At 39.2% G+C, this 24,019-nt stretch overlaps 1 protein-coding gene across 6 annotated transcripts in view; it reads left to right on the top strand.

Moving 5' to 3' along the window:
- The window catches only part of TMEM38B (transmembrane protein 38B), a 79,060-nt gene that overhangs the window by 36,915 nt on the left and 18,126 nt on the right, over positions 1 to 24,019 (top strand). For 3 of the 6 annotated variants that reach the window (XM_074016935.1, XM_005581129.4, XM_015436895.3), the window contains one exon: positions 16,510 to 16,627. In XM_074016935.1, coding sequence (XP_073873036.1) covers positions 16,510 to 16,627 — 118 coding nt within the window. Of the gene's footprint in view, positions 1 to 11,399; positions 11,541 to 12,210; positions 13,108 to 16,509; positions 17,950 to 24,019 lie in introns of those variants that run through there. The other 3 variants (XR_012424486.1, XR_012424487.1, XR_012424488.1) reach the window with 3 other exon arrangements.

Below are 24,019 nucleotides of genomic sequence, written 5' to 3'. Positions count from 1 at the left end.
ATCCATTGACCTATATTTTGCATTTCCTCCCCCAGCCCTGCCCATTGGTAATTGCTGTTTTATTCTCTGTCCTTGTATATTTGACTTTTCTTTCCCCGAGATCCCATGTATAAGTGAGATCATGCAGTAATTTTCTTTCTGTGTCTGATTTATTTCATTCAGCATAGTGTCCTCTAGATTCATCCATGTTGTGGCAAATGGCAGGATCTCCCTTTATAAGGCTAAATAGTATTCCATTGTATATACAAGGTGACTATCTCTTCTTTGAAGTGGTTAGGACCAGAAGTGTTGTGGATTTCAGATATTTTTGGATTTTGGAATATTTGTATTATATACTTACTTGGTTGAGCGTCCCAAATTCAAAAACCTGAAGACCAAAATGTTCCAATGAGTATTTCTTTTGATCATGTTGGTACTCCTAAAGTTTTGTATTTTAGAAGATTTAGAATTTCAGATTTTTGGATTAGGGGTGCTCAACCTGTATATATCACAGTTTCTTTATCCATTCATCCGTTGATATGGTTTGGTCTTTGTCTCCTTCAGCTCTCATGTTGAAATGTGATTCCCAGTGTTGGAGGTGGGGGCTGGTGGGAGGTGATTAGATCACGGGGGTGGATCCCTCATGAATGATTTAGCACCATCCTCTTGTGATAAGTGAGTTCTTGTTCACTGAGTTCTCACAAGATCTAGTTGTTTAAAAGTCTGGTTCCTTTCCCTCCTTGTTCTCTTGTTCCCAGTCTCACCATGTGATGTGCTCCCTTTTTGTCTTCTGCCATGGTTGTGAGTTTCCTAAGGTTCTCACTAGAAGCTGGGCAGATTTTGGTGCTACGCTTTTACCTCCTGCAGAACTGTGAGCCAATTAAGCCACTTTTCTTTATAAATTGCCAAGCCTCACATATTTCTTTTTTAAAAAATTATTGATATTATACTTTAAGTTCTAGGGTACATGTGTACAACATGCAGGTTTGTTACATAGGTATACATGTGCCATGTTGGTTTGCTGCACCTATCAACTTGTCATTTACATTAGGTATTTCTCCTAACGCTACTTCTCCCCCAGCCCCCCAACCCCCAACAGGCCCTGGTGTGTGAAGCTTCTCTCCCTGTGTCCATGTGTTCTCATTGTTCAACTTCTACTTATGAGTGAGAACATACAGTGTTTGGTTTTCTGTTCTCGTGATAGTTTGCTGAAAATAATGGCTTACAGCTTCATCCATGTCCCTGTAAAGACATGAACTCATCCTTTTTTATGGCTGTCTAGTATTCCATGGTGCATATGTGCCACATTTTCTTTATCCAGTCTATTATTGATGGACATTTGGGTTGGTTCCAAGTCTTTGCTATTGTGAATAGTGCTGCAATAAACAAATGTGTGCATGTATCTTTATAGTAGCATGATTTATAATCCTTTGGGTATATACCCAGTAGTGGGATGGCTGGGTCAAATGGTATTTCTAGTTCTAGATCCTTGAGGAATCACCACACTGTCTTCCACAATGGTTGAACTAGTTTACATTCCCACCAACAGTGTAAAAGTATTCCTGTTTCTCCACATCCTCTCCAGCATCTGTTGTTTCCTGACTTCTTAATGATCGCCGTTCTAAGTGGTATGAGATGGTATCTCATTGTGGTTTTGATTTGCATTTCTCTGATGACCAGTGATAATGAGCATTTTTTCATATGTCTGTTGGCTGCCTAAATGTCTTCTTTTGAGAAGTGTCTGTTCATATCCTTTGCCCACTTTTTGTTGTGGTTGTTTGCTTTTTTCTTGTACAATTGTTTAAGTTCTTTGTAGATTCTGGATATTAGCCCTTTGTCAGATTGGTAGATTGCAAACATTTTCTCCCATTCTGTAGGTTGCCTGTTCACTCTGATGGTAGTTTCTTTTGCTGTGCAGAGGCTCTTTAGTTTAATTAGATCCCGTGTGTTTATTTTGGGTTTTGTTGCCATCGCTGTTGGTGTTTTAGTCATGAAGTCTTTGCCCATGCCTATGTCCTGGATGATATTGCCTAGGTTTTCTTCTAGGGTTTTTACGGTTTTAGGTCTAACATTTCAGTCTTTAATCCATCTTGAATTAATTTTTGTATAAGGTGTAAGGAAGGGATGCAGTTTCAGCTTTCTATTTATGGCTAGCCAGTTTTCCCAGCACCATTTATTAAATAGGGAATTCTTTCCCCATTGCTTTTTTTTGTCAGGTTTGTCAAAGATCAGATGGTTGTAGCTGTGTGGTGTTATTTCTGAGGCCTCTGTTCTGTTCCATTGGTCTATCTCTCTGTTTTGGCACCAGTACCATACTGTAGCCTTATAGTTTGAAGTCAGGTAGCTTGATGCCTCCAGCTTTGTTCTTTTTGCTAAAGATTGTCTCGGCTATACAGGCCCTTTTTTTGGTTCCATATAAACTTTAAAGTAGTTTTTTCCAACTCTGTGAAAAAAGTCAGTGGTAGCTTGATGGGGATAGCATTGAATCTATAAATTACCTTGGGCAGTATGGCCATTTTCACGATATTGATTCTGCCTATCCATGAGCATGGAATGTTCTTCCATTTGTTTGTGTCCTCTTTTATTTTGTTGAGTAGTGGTTTGTAGTTCTCCTTAAAGAGGTCCTTCACATCCCTTGTAAGTTGGATTCTTAGGTATTTTATTCTCTTTGAAGCAATTGTGAATGGGAGTTCATTCATGATTTGGCTCTCTGTTTGTCTGTTCTTGGTGTATAGGAATGCTTGTGATTTTTGCACATTGGTTTTGTATCCTGAGACTTTGCTGAAGTTGCTTATCAGCTTAAGGAGATTTTGGGCTGAGAAGATGGGGTTTTCTAAATATACAATCATGTCATCTGCAAACAGAGACAGTTTGACTTCCTCTCTTCCTATTTGAATACGCTTTATTTCTTTCTCTTGCCTCTTTGCCCTGACCAGAGCTTCCAATAACTATGTTGAATAGGAGTGGTGAGAGAGGGCATCCTTGTCTTGTGCAGGTTTTCAAAGGGAATGCTTCCAGTTTTTGCCCATTCAGTATGATACTGGCTGTGGGTTTGTCATAAATAGCTCTTGTTATTTTGAGATACGTTTCAACAATACCTAGTTTATTGAGAGTTTTTAGCATGAAAGTTAGTTGAATTTTGTCTAAGGCTTTTTCTGCATCTATTGAGATAATCACGTGGTTTTGGTCGTTGGCTCTGTTTATGTGATGGATTACATTTATTGATTTGCATATGTTGAACCAGCCTTACATCCCAGGGATGAAGCCAACTTGATCGTGGTGGATAAACTTTTTGATGTGCTGCTGGATTCAATTTGCCAGTATTTTATTGACGATTTTTGCATCAGTGTTCATCAGGGATACTGGCCTGAAAGTCTCTTTTTTTTTTTGTTGTGTCTCTGCCAGCCTTTGGTATCAGGATGATGCTGGCCTCATAAAATGAGTTAGAGAGTATTCCCTCTTTTTCTATTGATTGGAATAGTTTCAGAAGAAATGGTACTAGCTCCTGTTTGTACTTCCAGTAGAATTCAGCTGTGAATCTGTCTGGTCCTGGGCTTTTTTTGGTTAGTAGCCTATTAATTATTGCCTCAATTTCAGAACCTGTTATTGGTCTATTCAGAGATTCAACTTCTTCCTGGTTTAGTCTTGGGAGGGTGTATGTGTCCAGGAATTTATCTGTTTCTTCTAGAAATTCTAGTTTATTTAAGTAGAGGTGTTTATAGTATTCTCTGATGGTAATTTCTATTTCTGTGGGATCGGTGTTGATATCCCCTTTATCATTTTTTATTTCGTCTATTTGATTCTTCTCTCTTTTCTTCTTTATTAGTCTTGCTAGCGGTCTATTTTGTTATCTTTAAAGAAAAAACAGCTCCTGGATTCATTGATTTTTTGTGTCTCTATCTTCTTCAGTTCTGCTCTGATCTTAGTTATTTTTTGCCTTCTGCTAGCTTTTGAATTTGTTTGCTCTTGCTTCTCTAGTTCTTTCAATTGAGATGTTAGGGTGTTGATTTTAGATCTTGCCTGCTTTCTCTTGTGGGCATTTAGTGCTCTACATTTCCCTCTACAAACTACTTTAAATGTGCCCCAGAGATTCTGGTAAATTGTAGCTTTGTTCTCATTGTTTTCAAAGAACACCTTTTTTTTTTTTTATTATCATACTTTAAGTTCTAGGGTACATGTGCACAACGTTGAGGTTTGTTACATATGTATACATGTGTTATGTTGGTGTGCTGCACCCATTAACTCATCATTTACATTAGGTTTTTCTCTTAATACTATCCCTCCCCCATCCCCCTACCCCACGACAGGCCCCAGTGTGTGATGTTCCCCGCCCTGTGTCCAAGTGTTCTCATTGTTCATTTCCCACCTATGAGTGAGAACATGCGGTGTTTGGTTTTCTGTCCTTGCAATAGCTTGCTCAGAATGATGGTTTCCAGCTTCGTCCATGTCCCTACAAAGGACATGAACTCATACTCTTTTATGGCTGCATAGTATTCCATGGTGTGTATGTGCCACATTTTCTTTATCCAGTCTGTTATTGATGGACATTTGGGTTGGTTCCAAGTCTTTGCTATTGTGAATAGTGCCGCAATAAACATATATGTGCATGTGTCTTTATAGTAGCATGATTTATAATCCTTTGGGTATATACCCAGTAGTGGGATGGCTGGGTCAAATGGTATTTCTAGTTCTAGATCCTTGATGAATTGTCACACTGTCTTCCACAATGGTTGAACTAGTTTGCACTCCCACCAACAGTGTAAAAGTGTTCCTATTTCTCCACATCCTCTCCAGCACCTGTTGTTTCCTGACTTTTTAATGATGGCCATTCTAACTGGTTTGAGATGGTATCTCATTGTGGTTTTGATTTGCATTTCTCTGATGACCATTGATGATAAGCATTTTTTCATGTGTTTGTTGGGTGCAGAAATGTCTTCTTTTGAGAAGTGTCTGTTCATATCCTTTGCCCACTTTTTGATGGGGTTGTTTGATTTTTTTCTTGTAAATTTGTTTAAGTGCTTTGTAGATTCCGGATATTAGCCCTTTGTCAGATTGGTAGATTGCAAACATTTTCTCCCATTCTGTAGGTTGCCTGTTCACTCTGATGGTAGTTTCTTTTGCTGTGCAGAGGCTCTTTAGTTTAATTAGATCCCATGTGTTTATTTTGGGTTTTGTTGCCATTGCTTTTGGTGTTTTAGTCATGAAGTCTATGCCCATACCTATGTCCTGGATGATATTGCCTAGGTTTTCTTATAAGGTTTTTATGGTTTTAGGTCTAACATTTCAGTCTTTAATCCATCTTGAATTAATTTTTGTATAAGGTGTAAGGAAGGGATCCAGTTTCAGCTTTCTACATATAGCTAGTTAGTTTTCCCAGCACCATTTATTAAACAGGGAATTCTTTCCCCATTTCTTGTTTTTGTCAGATTTGTCAAAGATCAGATGGTTGTAGCTGTGTGGTGTTATTTCTGAGGCCTCTGTTCTGTTCCATTGGTCTATATCTCTGTTTTGGTACCAGTACCATGCTGTTTTGGTTACTGTAACCTTGTAGTATAGTTTGAAGTCAGGTAGCTTGATGCCTCCAGCTTTGTTCTTTTTGCTTAGGACTGTCTTGGCAATGTGGGCTCTTTTTTGGTTCCATACGAACGTTCAAATTGTTTTTTCGAATTCTGTGAAGAAAGTCATTGGTAGCTTGATATATAAATTATAGATTGAATCTATAAATTACCTCGGGCCGTATGGCCATTTTCATAATATTGATTCTTCCTATCCATGAGCATGGACTGTTCAAAGAACATTTTTATTTCTGCCTTCATTTCATTATTTACCCAGTAGTCATTCAGCAGCAGGTTGTTCAGTCTCCATGTAGTTGTGCGATTTTCAGTGAGTGTCTTAATCCTGAGTTCTAATTTGATTGCACTGTGGTCTGAGAGGCAGTTTGTTGTGATTTCTGTTCTTTTACATTTGCTGAGGAGTGTTTTACTTCCAATTATGTGGTCAATTTTAGGATAAGTGCTATATGGTGCTGAGAAGAATATATATTCTCTTGATTTGGGGTGGAGAGTACTGTAGATTTCTATTAGTTCTGCTCAGCTCTGGGCCTCATGTATTTCTTTATAGTAACACAAACAGCCATCTGTTGATGTACACTTAGGTAGTTCTCCTATCTTGGCTATTTGAATTCGGTTTACTAATATTTTTTACATCAGAGAGATTGGCCTGTAGTTTTCTTTTTCTTTCTTTCTTTTTTTTTTTTTTTTTTTTTGTGGCGTCTTTGGATTAGGCATGAGCTGATGTTGGCCTCTGAAAATGTGTTAGGCACATTCCCTCTAGCTCTATTTCCTTGGAAGAGTTTAAGAAGTACTGGTATTAATTCTTTTTTGAAAGTTGGTAGAAGTCAGCTGTGAAGCCATCTAGTTCTGGGCTTTTTAGTCCCTTGGGAGACTTTAAGTTTATATTCCAGTCTCTGTTTGTAATTGACCTGTGCAGGCTTTCTACTTCTTCCTGCTTTAATCTTGGTTGGTTATATTTTTTAGGAATTTATTCGCTTACTCTAGGTTATCCAGTTTGTTGGCATGTAATTGTTCATAGTAGTCGCTTATTATTATTTTTATTTCTTTGGTGTCTGTTGAAATGTCTCTACTTTTATTTCTGGTTTTATTTAAGTCTTCTATCTTGTTTTGCTTAGTGTAGCTAAGCATTTGTCAATTTTGTTTAGATTTTCAAAAAACTAACTCAGTTTGATTGATTTTTTTCCCCTATGTTTTTTCTATTTGATTTATTTCTGTATTTTTTCCTTCCTAGTGCTAATTTTCGGTTTTCTTTGTTCTTTTTTTATTTCCTTGATACATAATGTTAGTTATTTATTTGAAATATTTCTTTTTTAATGTGGGTATTTATTGCTATAAACTTCCCTCTTAGACCCACTTTTGCTGCATCATGTAAGTATTGGTATGTTTTGTTTCCACTATCATTTGTTTCATAATATTTTTAAATTTCCTTTTTGATTTCTTCTTTGACCCATTGGTTGCCCTGGAGCATCCTGTGTAATTTTCACGTATTTTTGAATTTTCCAAAATTGTTCCTGTTGTTGATTTCTAGTTTGATACTGTTGTGATCAAAATGACACGATGTGATTTTAATGTTATTACATTTGTTAGGACTTGTTTTGCAGCCTAACATGTGGTCTATCCTAAAGAATGTTTCATGTGCACTAGAGAAGAATGTGTATTTTGCTGTTGTTGGATGGAACATTCTATAGATGTTTATTATTGTATTGCTGTTTCATCCCTTCCTGTCTATTAATATTTGCTTCATATATTTAGTTCGTCCAATGTTGTGCACATACATATTTACAATTATTATGTTCTCTTGATGAATGGACTTTTTTGCCATTAAATACTGACCCTCTTTGTCTTTTCTGAAAGTTTTTGACTTGACGTCTGTTTTATCTGCTGTATGTATACTCACCTCTGCTCTTTTTTGGTTATCATTTGCATGGAATATATTTTTCATTCCTTTACTTTCAGTTTGTGTGCGTCCTTAAAGCTAAAGTGAGTTCCTTGTAGACAGCATATATAGTTGGATCTTTTTTTTTTTTAAATCAGTTCAACCATTATGTATCTTTTTTAGGGAATTTAATCCGTTTACGTTCATCCTAGGAAAGGACTTTTCTCCTGCCATTTTGTTAATTGTTTTCTGTTTGTTTTGTAGATCCTTTGTTCCTTTCTTCCTCTTGTTATTTACCTAGGTCTATTTCATTTCTCTTTCTAATTTGCATATTCACTGTATTTTTTTTGTGTGGTTACCATTGGGCTGACTTTAAGAATCTTGTAGTTAAAGCAGACTATTTCAAGCTGGTAACAGCTTAACTTTATTCACATAAAAGTACTCTAGATATTTTCCCTATTCTTCATTTATATTTTTGTTGCCTTAATTTACTTTATCTTTTGTGTGTTCCTTAACTTTGAATTATAGCTGTTTTTGACCATTTTGGTTTTTTATGTTTATACTACAAGATTGAAAGATTTATATAGCACCATTACAGCACTATGGTATTCTGAGTTTGATTTCGAAGTTATCTACTGGTGAATTATATACTTTCACATACTTTCTTGATAGTAATTGTTGTCCCTTTGCTTTCAGTTGTGGCACTCGTGAGCATTTCTTGTAAGGCTGGTCTAGTGGTGATGAATTCCCTCAGCTTTTTCTTATCTGGGAAGGTCTTTATGTAACCTTAATATCTGAAGAATAGCTTTGCTGGGTATAGTATTTTTGGCTGACACTTGTTTTCTTTCAGCTGTCTGAATATGTCATCCCATTTTCTCTTGACCTGTAAGATTTCTGTTGAGAAGTGTACTGATTATCTAATGGAGATTCCCTTGTATGTGACATGTCAGTTTTCTCTTGATGTTTTTAGAATTTTCTCCTTGCCTTTTACTTTTGACAATTTGGTGATTATGCATCTTGGTAAAGATGTCTTTGGGTTGAACCTGTTTGGGGACTTTTGAGCTTCCTGGATCTGGATATCAGTGTTTCAACTAAGACTTGGGAAGTTTTCAGCAAATTTGATTTATTAAAAAAAAATTTTTTTAGAGACAGAGTCTTGCCCTGTTGCCCAAGCTGGAGTGCAGTGTCTTGGACATAGCTCACTGCAACCTTGAACTCCTTGGGTCAAATGATCTTCCCCACCTCAGCCTCTCAAAAATAGCTGGTATTAGAGATTGTTCCACCATGCCTGGCTAACTAAAACACATTTGTTTTTGGTAGAGATAGGGTCTCACTGTGTTGCCCTGGCTTGTTCTGAACTCCTGGCCTCAAGCGACCCTCTCATTTTGGCCTTCCAGAATGCTGGGATTACATATGTGGATTATTTTATTAAATAAGCTTTCTGTCCTTTTACTGTCTCCTCTGCTTCCGTGGCTTTCATAATGTGAAAATTTGTTTGCCAGATGGTGTCCCATAAGTCCCATAGGCTTTCTTTACTCTTTTTCATTCTTTTTCCTTTTTTTCTCCTGACTGGCTGATTTCAAAAACTTCTTCTGAAGTCACAAATTCTTTTTCTACTTTTCTAATCTGCTGTTGAAGCTCTATTTTTTTTTTTTTATTTCATTCATTGGATTCTTCAGCTTCAGGAGTTTTGATTGGTTGTTTTTAAATGATTTCTGTCTCCGTTGAGTTTCTCATTCAGATCTCTAATCATTTTCCTGGTTTTGTTGAATTATCTGTCTGTATTCTCTTGTGTCTCACTGAGTTTCCTTAAGATCATTATTTTGAATTCTTTTTTAGGCAGTTTATAACTTTTCATTTCTTTGGGGTCAGTTACTGGAGAATTACTGTGTTTCTTTTGTGGTGTCACATTTCCTTGCTTTTTTGTATTTTGTGTCCTACCCAGCATTTATATCTGCACATCTGGTGGAACAATCACCTCTTCCAAACTTTACATAGTGGTTTTCATAGGGAAAGGCTTTCACCTGTATGTACCAATTGGACAGGGTATGGTGGCTCTTATTCTGAGTGGGCACACTGGTAGTTTCTGTGCAGCTTCTTTAACTATAATCAGTGTCATTGATGACTTTGGGTGCCTAAGTAGCTTAAGCTTTAAGAGTTTGTTGCAGCAGTACTGGCAGCATGAGTTGTTAGGATCCTCAGTTGCAAGGACTTTGGGGTCCTCGAGTTCTTGTTTTCCCAACAATGGGAGCGATCCTAACTGAGGGGATCCTTTTTGGTGTCTGATCTGACATGGCCCACAGGCAGTCACAGCAGTGCTGGGCTGCAGGGTGCATGCTTGGATTAGCTGTGGATACAGTGTGCTGAGCTCAGGGTCATTGAAACTACTGTAGCACCTGGGACTTGGGCTGCACATTTACTCTATGAGGTCTGAGTAGATGCAGATTAGCCACAAAATTAGGGTCTGTGACGCTGAGGTTTACCACAGCAGCTTGTTCTCATGGGGCAGGGACGTAGCTGTGACTCTGATCCTGGGGGCAGGGCACAGAACTGGCATAGTTCTGGAGAAGAAGGGGTGCTCCAACGGCCTGAGCCCCAGGGAGCAAGAGTCCCAGAGTCAAGAGTACACACCAGAAACTCAGGCCCTGGGGCATGAGGCACTCTGCAGTGGGGACTCTGGACCCTAGGCTGGTAGTACACAGCAGAGGCCTAAGTTTTGTGAGGCCAGGTGCAGCAACAATAGTTACCCGGTAATGGTGGAGCACAGCTGTGTCTTGGGCCCTGGAGGGCAAGGAGTAGCACAAGGATGACTCTACTGTCTGAGGAGGTGGGATGCTTCAGCAGTGTAGACTCTGGGGACTAGTCTGGTTCTATGGATAGGGTGTTGCATCTGTTCCACCTGGAAGACAGGGTGGTTCAACTCAACCAATGCTCTTATTTCCCCGGGATACGGGGCCCTGCCTGTTTCAGTTGCCAACGGGGATCAACTGCTTGGCTAGACCAGTGCACAGGTTGCCTGGGAGGTGGGGTGCCATGTCAGCTCTGGTGCTGCTTTGGCTCAGGTGCCAGAGGTGTGACTGCTCTGCTTGGCCAAAGCCCTTATTTCTCAGAAGGTGAAGTGCTGCATTAGCTTAGACCCTGAGGAGTAGGACACAGAAACAACTGGGATATAGGGGATGGAATGGCTCCATAGCAGCTTGACCCCAAGGGTAGGGCATTGTAGCAGGTAGGCTTGAGGATGGCAGGTCACTAGACAGGCTTTTTACAGTGACAACAAAACCTCAGGGATGGAAGGGTACAGTAACTATTTATGTACAGAGCAGGATGCACTCCCAGAGAGGCTCTGCTTTCAAAATGGTATAGCACAGTAGCAGGTAGGGCTATAGAAGATGAGGGAGGTGTAGGATTCTTCTTTGGGGTGAGCACAGCCATATGGACTCTGGGCAATTCCCTCAGCTGGGTTCAGTACCTATGAGGGCTGCAGAAGTCCACAGTGGTGAAGACTGTGGGTGTTCATGGTAGTGATGATGGTTGTTGGGGTTCTGTTGTTTACCTTTTCTTGGAAGGGAGAAGTCCCTCCTGGTTTCAAGCTGACCCTCTCAGGGGAAGTAGTGGTGGAGACAAGGACTTTTCTTCCCTTCTCTATGTGGCCATACTGTGTTTTTGTGCTCTATGGAGTTGCTTCTGCTCCTTTGCTGTATTCTGGTACTCTCCTTTAGTTATTTTCATCAAAATGTAGTTGTTATTTATTGTTTTGTTTGTTTGTTTTGGGGTGGAGGGCAGGGCTAGGAACTTGTAGTTGGCCACCTTGCTAACATCACTCTATTTTCTTGTTTCTTATGCTTTTGACATCACTAAGAATCCATTGCCAAATCTAAGGTCATGAAGATTTTCCCCTGTGTTTTCTTTAAAGAGTTATCTTAAAAGAAGCTCACAGATCCATTTGAGTTAATTTCTTTTCTTTTTTTGAGACAAGATCTCACTCCGTCACCCAGGCTGAGTGCAGTGGCACTGTCACAGCTCACTGCAGCCTCAACTTCCCAGCCTCAAGCAATGCCCCCATCTCAGCCTCCTGAGTAGCTGGGACTACAGGCATATATTGCCACACCCAGGTAATTTTTATCTTTTATTTTTTGTAGAGATGGAGTCTTACTATGTCACCCAGGCTAGTCTCAAACTACTGGATGCAAGCGATACTCCTGCCTAGGTCTCCCAAAGTGCTAGGATTATAGGCATGAGTCACTGTCCCTGGCCTGAGTTAATTTTTATATATCATATGAATTAGGGGTTCACCTTCATTCTTTTGTATGTGGATATATAGTTGTCCCAGCACCATTTATTGAATTATTTTCCCACTGAATAGACTTGGCACCCTAGTAGAAAATCAGTTGAACATAGATGTATGGGTTTATTTCTAGACTGTCTGTTCTATTCCATTGTCTATATGTTTATCATTGTGCTAGTACCATACCGTTTTGATTACTGTAGCTTTTTAGTTAAGTTCCAAATTGGGCAGTGTGTGTCCTTTAACTTGGTTCTTTTTTTTTTTTTTTCCCAAGATTGTTTTGGCCATTCAGGGTCCCTAGCAATTTCATGTGAACATGAGGCTTCCTTAAAAATCCTAGGTAATTTTTTCCATTTCTGCAAAACAAAAAAAAAGTAATCAAACAAAAAACAAAAACAGTGATGGAATTTTGATAGAGATAACATTGACCCCGTAGATCGCTTTGGGAATTGTTGCTCTCTTATAACAATATTAAGTGTTCCTTTTTCTTTTTTTAGACAGAGTCTCACTGTGTCCCCTAGGCTGGAGTACAGTGGCATGATTTCAACTCACTGCAACCTCTACCTCCTGGGTTCAAGTGATTCTCCTGCCTCAGCCTCCTAAGTAACTGGGATTACAGGTGCATGCCACCACACCAGGCTAATTTTTGTATTTTTAGTAGAGACAGGGTTTCACCATGTTGGCCAGGCTGGTCTTGAACTCCTGACATCAAGTGATCTGCCTACCGTGACCTCCCAAAATGTTGGGATTATGGGCATGAGCCACCGTGCCTGTCCAGTTTTAAGTCTTCCAATGTATGAACATCAGATAGCTTTCTATTTAATTAGATCTTATTAAACTTTTTTTTTTTTTTTTTTTTTTTTTTTGAGACAGAGTCTTGCTCTGTCACCTGGGCTGGAGTGCAGGGGTGTGATGTTGGCTCACTGCACCCTCTGCCTCCTGGGTTCTAGTGATTCTCCTGCCTCAGCATCCCGAGTAGCTGGGATTACAGGTGCACACCACCACACCCAGCTAGTTTTTGTATTTTTAGTAGAGACAGGGTTTCACCATGTTGGCCAGGCTGGTCTCAAACTCCTGGGATCAAGCCATCCACCCTCTTCAGCCTCCCAAAGTGCTGGAATTACAAGCATAAGCCACCACACCTGACCCGTAGGTATTCTTTAAATGCTAGTATGTGGAATTGTTTCTTAATTGCCTTCATATTGCTTATTGCTGCCAGTTCATTTAATAAAAAAATCTAGTCCTGCCAAAAACAAAGTCAAGTTGTCCCTTGGCCCCACAGTAACTCTTTTAGAGTGTTTTCCTTCTTTTCCTTCTCTACCCCAAGTTTTAAGAAGTAAAATATACGTATTGTGGAAAATTTGGGAAAATATTAACATAAAAGAAACTTCTAATACATTGTTTAGTGACAATTTCTGTTAATGTGTCAGTATATTTCTGTATTTTTCTGCATAAACATATTTTTACAGTAAATAAATGCAGTAAAACTGAATAATGGTTTCTAAAGTTCTAATAGTTTTCAACCCCTGGAACCTGAAATGTTACCAATATGGGAACACACTCTTTCCATATTTGCAAATTAAAAATCTTGAGATGAAGAGATCGTCGTGGATTTCTGGTGGGACTGAATGCAGTCACATATATCCTTATAAGAGGAAAACAGAGGGAGATTTGACCACACATCTCAGAGATTAGAATGATATAGCCACAAGCCAAGGAATGCTGGTAGCTCCCAGAAGCTGAAAAAGACAAGGAATGGATTCTTTCCTAGTGTCTCCAGAGGTAGTGTGGCACTACTGACACTTTGATTTTGACTGAGTGATACTGATTTTAAATTTCTCTGTTTTAAGCCACTGAATTTATTGTAATTTATTACAGTAGCCACAGGAAAGTAATAGAGATTTTGATACACGATGTGGTGTGCTGCTGTAACAGACACCTGGGATTAGATAATTGGTGGAGGCTAGAGGAATTTTGAAGTGTGCAGTACAACTATGGATGTTAAAGGCACTTCTGGTGAGGGATCTGAAGGAAGTGAGGAGCCATATTAGAGAGAGTCTATAAATATATAGTCTTAGAGAATACATATATTGTTAGAAGCAAAATGTTGGTAGGAATGTTGTTAAAAGTGCTGGTGAAGACTTGGAAGGAAATGAGGAACCTGATATTGGGAACTGGAGAAAGGTTATCCTTGTTATATAGTGGTGGAAACTTAGCTGCACAATTGTTTGCCACAGTTGTGTGGAAACCATAACTTGTAATCAGTAAACGTGGATATTTTTGCTGAGGAAATTTCCAGGCAAAGTGTTCCAGGTACAGCCTGGTTTCTTCCTGATGCTTATAGTAGAGTGCAAGAGGAAAGAGTTAAATTGAGGGAATGAATGCTACTAACCAAACAAACAAATAAAACCCCTCAAAACCAGGACTCTATCATTTGGGAAATTTTCAGCCTATTGAGACTGCAAAGTTGATAAAACTGAGATTCACTCTGGAGAGAAGTGAGGGTGTGACTGAACAACTTTTCCTAGTGTTGAAGGGATTGGATGTTTGACTCATGGATCCATTCAATCATTATAGCAGAAGCCAGGGATAGAGAGGAGGTTATCCAAGAAAGATCTGTGGAAGACTCTCTTTGCCTAGTGACATGGATTGGTGTGCATACACAGGAGACCCAATGGGGATTTGGAAATATTAAATCAGAAGGAACACTGCCAGCTTGGACTGAAAGGAGAAAAACAGGATTAAATGAAAGAAGGCTGTCAGACTTTTAAAATTCTGCAGACCAGAATCAGGCTGATAAAACTGCTCACCTGCAAACATATGCTTAAAAAAGGAAGGAAAAGGAAAAATGACTTCATGGTAGGAGCTACAGGCCCAGAGGCCTGAGGCCAGGCCCATAGGCTGGATTCAGGTGCAGAGGCCAGAACCACCAACGTAGAGGTTCAAGCCACAGAAGATTATTCCCAGGCCTTGAATCCTAATGGAATTTGCCCTTCTGGATTTCAAAATGGCTTGGGACTGTTGAACCTTTTTCCTCCTCTTTTCTCCCTTTTGGAATGGCAATATCTTTAACTGTTATTCAGTGCTTATTTCATCATTGCATTTTGGAAGCAGATAACTTGTTTGCTAGTTTCAGAGGAAACTAATATAGTAAGCATAAGGATTTTCTAAATGCATTCTAATCTTTTAAACAAATCTCATACTCCAATTTAAAATGGACTTTTTCCTAAATTTAAGACCTTCTCCAATGCCTTGCCCCAATGCATTGTCTATGAAATCCTTATTCCTTAGATTCAACCCTTAAGATAATACAATCCAAAATGGTAGATGTGTATGCCAAGGCAATGCTCATAATGAGCCACCGTGGTGCAGAAAACAAACAGTGAGAAAGAAAGAGAAACAAAATAACCTTAAAACAGATATAATTCCATGTTTTTATCTTATCCTTTTAAATTTTTAATTTTGTGTACAGTTATATATAATTTCCAAATTAATTGATAGCCATAATTTGGGAATGCTGTAAAACTTTTTTTTTTTTTAACCAATAGGGATGTACAATCAAAAAGATTTAGACTACTGTTCCAAAACATGACTGTTGGCAGTGCATTTGGTGGTCCCGCAGATCTGTTTCTTTCTTCAACAGTGTTTGGATGGAACAGATATGGGGACTAAAGAAAAAAAAAAGAAGAAAACAATAAAATAAAATAAAACAATAAAATAAAACATGACTGTTACTCAATCATATTGTTAAGCAAGATCCAGAACCGGAAAAAGACAGAGTGGATTCTTTCTTAGAGTCTCTAGAGGTAGTATGGCCCTACTGACACTTTGATTTTAACTGAGTGATACTGATTTTACATTTTTCTGTTTCAAGCCACTGAATTTGTTGTAATTTATTACAGTAGCCACAGGAAAGTAATTCAGGTTTGGTCTGTTGTCCAAACTTCACCCTGTTTTGAACTCAGTCCTTTGCTTGTAATAATTAAATAAATAAAGTAATAAAATGACTTATAGGAACCTTTAGATTTGTCCTGTTTTGCAGTGTGGCATTCTTAGAGTTTACCATTTATCTTTTTTACTTGTAAGATAGAGAGCTAGGCAATGATTCGTTACTGAAATATACTTTAAATATGCGGCAAATATATAACATAAAGTAATGCTTCTTATTTGGTAAATTAGCATCTTATTTTAGACTTTACAATCTAAGCATTAATATATTAGCTAAAACTAATATGCTGTGCTGGAGTTAGCTAAATGATAGGCTGGAGATGGCTTTTATCGTTTTATGAGAACCAGTTGTGTACATCTCTCCTCTTCCATGCAGCAGCCTGACATTGGCCATGATGGGAGTATTTACATCATGGAAATGGGCAAATGCTAAAAATCTGGCCTTTCTTTTCCTTGACTCCACTCTGTGAGCTTTTTAGCACTGTAAGGTTTTTAATGACTAATTCCAAATCATGCTGTACAATGTGGAACTTTGAAATCCTTTATGAAAAAATTGTTATATGGCCAAATATGTTTCAGAAATATTGCATGTAGAAATGTACTCTTTTTGTTGGAGAGTCAGAATATGTATGGTTATTCTAAAATCTGTAGTTTATGATGTGAAAAAAGGTATTTAACTTTGTATAACTCAGCATTTTCAACACTTTTTAAAGTGTATTAACAAAACTCATCTTTGCATTACATCTATTAATAACCCACTAAGTTAATGTTTTGCAGAGCACTCTTTGAAAACGATGGAGATATGTCATATTTCTTACTTGCTGATTTAAAATGTGTTTTATTTTCAGCCCTTCCAAGGTAACCCTTCTGGGGTCAGTTATCTTCACATTCCAGCACACCCAGCATCTGGCAATATCAAAGCATAATCTTATGTTCCTTTATACCATCTTTATTGTGGCCACAAAGGTAAGAATTCAAAGTACCTATAATTATTACAAATCCTGTATAACCATTCCCCTTTGATACAATTCTGCATACTGGGCAAGTAAGAGAAACATTTATTTATTGTTATTATCTAAGAGGAAGAATTTGGGGAGGTTTACTCAGTACATCCATGACTTTCTGAAACTTAACTTTTCTGTGATTTCTTATTTGCTTTATGCTAGGGCTATCAGGAAACACTTGCAGATAGCCTAGTAGTATATTGGAGAAGAGAGAGTAGTAGAAATAGCCAATGCTGATCAGAGACTGCAAAGATGATAGTGTCTCATTTGTAAAATGAGATACTTGAGATAGATATTCTCTGAGTTTCCTTTAAGCTCTAACATTTCAAATATTTTATATAGGACATATTTGTGGTCATTCTTTTCTATTAATATTGCCTGGGTGGAAGCTTTATTCCTTCTTGAAGATAGGTTAGAGACAGGCAGTCTTGGGTTCAAATCCCAGCTTTGCTGGCTAATCCTTGAGTAGGCAAGCCACTTATGTCGCTGAATCCTAATTTTCTCGTCTTCATTGTACAGTTGTTGAGGATTAGAGAGGATGCATGTCTTTCTGTCACTGTATGTGACGTATCTTATGAATTTTATTTGCAGCTGTATCATGAGGCTAATTCTGACTATTCATACCATGAATAAGTATTGTTCCCTGTTCACAAATAGACAATTGATTTTATAATAAAATTGTTATTTAAGTCTAGAAAATTTTATGGCCACCTCTATTTTAGATTCGATATTTTTGGCTAAAAACTTATCTTTGGGATTTTTAAAAGGAAAACAGGATAGCTAATATGTGTCTTAGAATGAAGTCACTGTATGAATCATTCATTTTTGTTTCAGTAGTCTCTGAAATGGAGATGGTCTGTGGCTGTAATCAAGTAACAAATATTGGAGGCAAAATGTCTTCACATGTAGTCTCTTCCAGTCCTCAAATTTTGAGCTGTATATATTTTTTCTAACGGCCTTATAGAGATATATTTTCCATACTGTGTTAGTCTGTTCTCATGCTGCTAATAAAGACATACCTGATACTGGGTAATTTATAAAGAAAAAGAAGTTTAATGGACTCACATTTCCACATGACTGGGGAGGCCTCACCATCATGGCGGAAGACGGAGGAGGAGCCAAGGCACATCTGACATGGCAGCAGGCAAGAGAGCTTATGCAGGGGAACTCCCATTTATAAAACCATCAGATTTCGTGAGACTTACTCACTATCCCAAGAACAGCACGGGAAAGACCCTCATGATTGAGTCACCTTCATCTGGCCCCTCCCTTGTACAATTCAAAGTGAGATTTGAGTGTGGAGATATGAGTGATGTATGGTTTGAGCCAAGCCATATCATATATCATACAGTTCACTTAAAGTGTACAATTGAATAGTTTTTTTAGTGTATTCATGGAGTTGTGCAATTATCACTACAAATCAGTATTAGAACATTTTTATCACTCCAAAAAAGAAACATTGTATTCTTTAGAAGTCATTTCACATTTTCCCCAATACTTCCAGCTATAGGCCATTTTATTTATCCACTCATCAGTTGATGGATAGTTTGATTGTCTCACTTTTTGGCTAAAATGAATAATAAGCTGTGAACACTCATGTAAATATTTTTGTGTGGACATGTGATTCATTTCTCTTGAGTATATCATCTATGAATGGAATTTTTAGGCCATATGTTAATTCTGTTTATCCTTTTGAGGAACTGACAGATTGTTTTACAAAGTAGCTTTATCTTTTTATATTCCCATCAGCAATGTATGAGATTTCCAATTTCACCACACCATTACTAGTGCATAGTATTGTATTTTTTGTTACAGGCACCCTAGTGGGTGTGAAGTGGCATCCCATTGTGGTTTTGATGTACATTTTCCTGATGACTAATGATGCTGAGTATCTTTTTTGTGCTTGTTAGGTATTTGTATATCTTCTTTGGAAAAAATATCTAGTCAGATTATTTGCTCATTTTTAATTTATATTTTGTTTTAATGTTGAGTTGTAAAATTCTTTTCATATTTTGGATACTAGAACCCTATCAGACTTAATGATTTGCAGATATTTTTTCCATTCTGTAAGGTTTTTTCTTCACTGATAGTGCCCTTAGAAGCACAAATTGGTAAAATTTTGATGAAGGCCAGACTCAGTGGCTCACGCCTGTAATCCCAGCACTTTGGGAGGCTGAGGTGGGCAGATCACCTGAGGTCAGGAGTTTGAGACCAGGCTAGCCAACATGGTGAAACCCCGTCTCTACTAAAAATATAAATATATAAAAATTAGTTGTGGGTGCCTATAATCCAAGCTACTCAGGAGGCTGAGGCAGTAGAATCACTTGAACCAGGGAGACAGAGGTTGCAGTGAGACGAGATTGTGCCACTGCACTCAAGCCTGGGCAACAGAGAAAGACTGTTCTCTGAACAGAAAAAAAAAATACAAACAAAAAAAACCCAACAACACTTTTTTTTATGAGTCCAATTTACCTATTTTCTCTTTTATTATGTGTTCTTTGTATGTCATAACTAGGAAACCATTGCCAAATCTAAGATCATAAAGATTTACCTCTATATCTTCTTCAAGAGTTTTATAGTTTTAGCTCTTGTATTTGGTTTTTATGATCTGTTTTGAATTAAGTTTTGTGTATGGTATGATGAACAGTCCAAGTTTTTTCATGTGGATATCTAGTTGTTCCAGCACTATTTATTGTAAAAACAATTCTTTTCCTTTGTGAATTGCCTTTACAATCTTGTCAAAAATCAGTTGACTGTAAATTTGAGGGTTTATTTCTGGATTCTCAATGTTATTCCATCCATATGTGTGCCCGTCCTTGTGCTATTACTACTATGTCTTAATTGTTGTAGCATTGTAGTTAGTTTTGAAATCAAGACGTGTGACTGTGGTAGGATCCAAGATGGCTGATTAGAAGCAGCTGTGGTCCATGGCACTCATGGAAAGGAGTGAAAAGGGGCAAGTGAATTCAGCACCTTCAACTGAAATACCCACCTTGCAGTGGGACTGTCTAGGCAAACAGCTCATGTAGGGTAAGGGACCTTGGGCTTTGGAATGCCCAAATGGTTTGGACAAGGAAGGTCCCCTCCAGTGCAGCACACCTCCTCTACCAAAAAGCAGCCAGACTGCTTTTTTAAGCGGGTCCCTCATTCTGTTCCTCCTGACTGGGTGAGACCTCTCGATAGGGATCTCCAACCACTTCCTACAGCTGGGAACAGCATGGAGCCAAAGGAACCCCCACTGCCAGCCAAGGGAAGCAGTGAGTGATTATGCAACTTGCCCAGGGATCCACGCTTCTCTCATGGACCTTTGCAACCCGTGGATCAGGAGATCCCCTCGTGAACCCATGTCACCAGGGTCTTGGGTCTGATGCACAGAGCTGTGTGGAGTTTTGGCAGAGCAGCCACTCAGGCGCACACAGAGACACAGGAGTTTACATACTGTGGCCCTGGGGTCCCCAGCAAGTGAGGAAATCCATCCGTACATATTCCTAGGAAGGGGGCTGAATCCAGGGAACCAAGCAGCATCGTGCTGCAGGCCTCACTTCCATGGCACCTCACAATCTAAGACCCACTGGCTTGGGTTCCAGCCTGCCATCGGCAACGTGCTGGAATCTGCCTGAGACAGGTCTGAGTTCCTGGGGGGAGGGGCGGCTGGCATCTATGCGGTTTGGTAGACTTAGCCGTTCCAGCCTGCCGGCTTTGGAGAATATGAACAGTCCAGATGAGGAAGGGTCCTCCACAATGCAGGACAGCTCCCTTGGTAGATCATGGCCAGACTGCTTCTTTAAGCAGGACCCTGATTCATTCCTCCTCACTGGGCGGGACCTTCCTGTGGGGCCTTCAGCCACTTCAAAAGGGTTCTATTGGGACGTAGCTCTTAGGGGGAGGAGCGGCCACCGTCTCTGTGGTTTGGCAGACTTAGCCACTGTAGTCTGCTGGCTTTGGAGAATACAAATGTTACAGATGAGAAAGGGTTTCCCCACAGTGCAACACAGCTGCTTTACTAGATCGTTACCAGACTGCTTTTTTAAGCCGGACCCTGATCCATTCCTCTTCACTGGACAGGACCTCCCTGCAGGGACTTCATCCATTCCAGCCAGGGTTCTCCATCTCTCCCTGGGATGGAACTCCCGGAGGGAGGGCCAGTCACCATCTCTGTGACTCAGTTGACTCATCCATTCTAGGCTGCTGGCTTTGGAGTGCCCAAATGGTTTGGACAAGGAAGGTCCCCTCCAGTGCAGCACACCTTCTCTACCAAAAAGCAGCCAGACTGCTTTGTAAAGCAGGTCCCTGATTCTGTTCCTCCTGACTGGGCGAGACCTCCCAATAGGGATCTCCAGCCACCTCCTACAGGTGCATTCGGTCCGGCAGCAGGTCAGTACCCACCTGGGGCAGAGCTTCCAGAGAAGGAGCTGACTGCCATCTTTGCTGTTTCATAGCCTTCACTGATGATACCTCCAGGTTTGGGAAAAACCAAGGTATCTAGGGTCTGGAGTGGACCCTCAGCAAACCACAGCAGCCCTATGATAGACTGGCCTGACTGTTAAAAACAAACAGAAAACAACAACAACATAAACAAAAAAGACCCCATAAAAATCCCATTCGAAAGTCAGCAACCTCAAAGATCAAAGGTAGATAAACCCACAAAGATGAGAAAGAACGCAAAAATGGTGAAAACTCAAAAAGCCAGAGTGTCTTTTCTTCCCCAAATGATGGCAACATCTCTGCAGCAAGGGCATGGAACTAGGCTGAGGCTGAGATGCCTGACTTGACAAAAGTAGGCTTCAGAAGGTGAGTAATAATGAACTTCACTGAGCTAAAGGAGCATGTTCTAACCCAATGCAAAGAAGCTAAGAATCATGATAATAAAGGAGATGATAGCCAGAATAGTCAGTTTAGAGAGGAACATAATTGACCCGATGGAACTGAAAAACACAACATGAGAACTTCACAATGCAGTCACAAGTATCAACAGCAGAATACCTGAAGCAGAGGAAAGCAGCTCAGAGCTTGAAGACTATCTTTCTGAAATGAGACAGGTAGACAAAAATTGAGAAAAAATAGTGAAAAAGAATGAACAAAACCTCTGAGAAATAGGGGATTATGTAAAGAGACTTAACCTGTGATTGGAGTACTTGAAAGACACGAGGAGAATGGAACGAAGCTGGAAAACATACTTCAGGATATCATCCAGGAGAACTTCCCCCACCTAACAAGACAAGCGAACATTCAAGTTTAGGAAATCCAGGGAACCCCAGTAAGATACTCCACGAGAAGATCAACCCCAAGATGCATAATCATCAGATTCTCCAAGGTTGAAATGAAAGAAAACATGTTAAGGGCAGCCAGAGAGACAGACCAGGTCAGCATCAAAGGGAAGCCCAGCAGACTAACAGCAGACCTTTCAGTGGAAACCCTACAAGCCAGAAGAGACTGGGGGCCAATATTCAATATTCTTAAAGGAAAGAATTTCCAAACCAGAATTTCATGTCCAGCCAAAATAAGCTTCATAATTGAAGGAGAAATAAGATCCTTTTCAGACAAGCAAATGCTGAGAGAATTTATCACCACCAGGCCTGCCTTGCAAGAGGTCCTGAAGGAAGCACTAAATATGGAAAGGCAAAACCATTACCAGCCACTACAAAAACACACTGAAGCACAGACCAGTAACACTGTGAAGCAACCACGTAAACAAGTCTGCAGATAACCAGCTAGCATCATGATGATAGGATCAAATTCATATAACAACAATACTAACCTTAAATATAAATGGGCTAGATGCCCCAATTTAAAGACACAGAATGGCAGGCTGGATAAACAGCCAAGACCCATCAGTATTCTGTCTTCAAGAGACCCATGTTCTGCGCAAAGACACACATAGGCTCAAAATAAAGGGATGGAGGAGAATTTACCAAGCAAATGGAAAACAGAGAAAAAAGGCAGGATTGCAATCCTAGTTTCAGACAAAACACACTTTAAAACCAATGAAGATAAAAAATGACAAGTGCATTACATAATGGTAAAGGGTTTAATTCAACAAGAGGAGCTAACTATTCTAAATATATGTAAACCCAATACAGGAGCACCCAGATTCATAAAGCAAGTTCTTAGAGATCTACAAAGAGACCTAGACTTCCACACAATAATAGTGGGAGACTTTAACACCCTACTGACAATATTAGACAGATCATTGAGACAGAAAATTAACAGAGATATTTAGGACCTGACCTCAGCTCTGGATCAAGCAGACCTGATAGATAGCTACAGAACTCTCTGCTCAAAAACAACAGAATGTATATTCTTCTCATTGCCACACACACTTAATATAAAATTGACCACATAATTGGAAGTAAAACACTCCTCAGCAAATGTAAAAGAACTGAAATAATAACAGTCTCTTAGACCACAGCACAATCAAATTAGAACTCAAGATTAATAAATGCACTCAAAACCAGACAACTACATGGAAATTGAACAACCTGCTCCTGAATGACTCTTGGGTAAATAATGAAATTAAGGCAGAAATCAAGAAGTTCTTTGAAACTAATGAGAACAAAGAGACAGCATACCAGAATCTCTGGGATGCAGCTAAGGCAGTGTTAAGAGGGAAATTTACAGCACTAAATGCCCACATAAAAACCTAGAAAGATCTCAAGTTAACAACCTATCACCTCAACTGAAAGAACTGGAGAACAAAGAGGAAACCCCAAAGCTAGCAGAAGACAAGAAATAATCAAGATCAGAGCTGAACTGAAGGAGATAGAGACATGAAAAACCCTTAAAAAAAAAAAAATCAACAAATCCATGAGCTGGTTTTTGGAAAACATTTATAAATAGACTGCTGGCTAGACTAATAAAGAAAAACAGAGAAGAATCCAACACAATCAGAAATGATAAGGGGGATATCACCACTGACCCCACAGAAATACAAACAACCGTCTGTATAAAGAACAGTATACTATAAACTATACTATAAACAGAGAATAATAGAAACACCTCTGTGCAAATAAACTAGAAAATCTAGAAGAAATGGATAAGTTCCTGGACACATACACCCTTGCAAGACTGAACCAGGAAGAAGTTGAATCCCCAAATAGACCAGTAAGGAGTTATTAAATTGAGGCAGTAATAAATAGCCTACCAACCAAAAAAAGCCCAGGACCAGATGAATTCACAGCTGAATTCTACCAGAGGTACCAAGAATTGCTGGTACCATTCTACTGAATCTAGTCCAAAATATTGAAAAGGAGAGACCTCCTCCCTAACATACACTGGGGCCTGTCAGGGGGAGGTGGAGGGAGGGAGAGCATCAGGAAGAATAGCTAATGAATGCTGGGCTTAATACCTATGTTAT

Source organism: Macaca fascicularis, chromosome 15, assembly GCF_037993035.2.
Source record: "Macaca fascicularis isolate 582-1 chromosome 15, T2T-MFA8v1.1".
In the NCBI taxonomy this organism is placed as follows: domain Eukaryota; kingdom Metazoa; phylum Chordata; class Mammalia; order Primates; family Cercopithecidae; genus Macaca; species Macaca fascicularis.
Note: the sequence above shows the minus strand (reverse complement) of the source record. Positions and strands in the feature narration are given on the sequence as shown.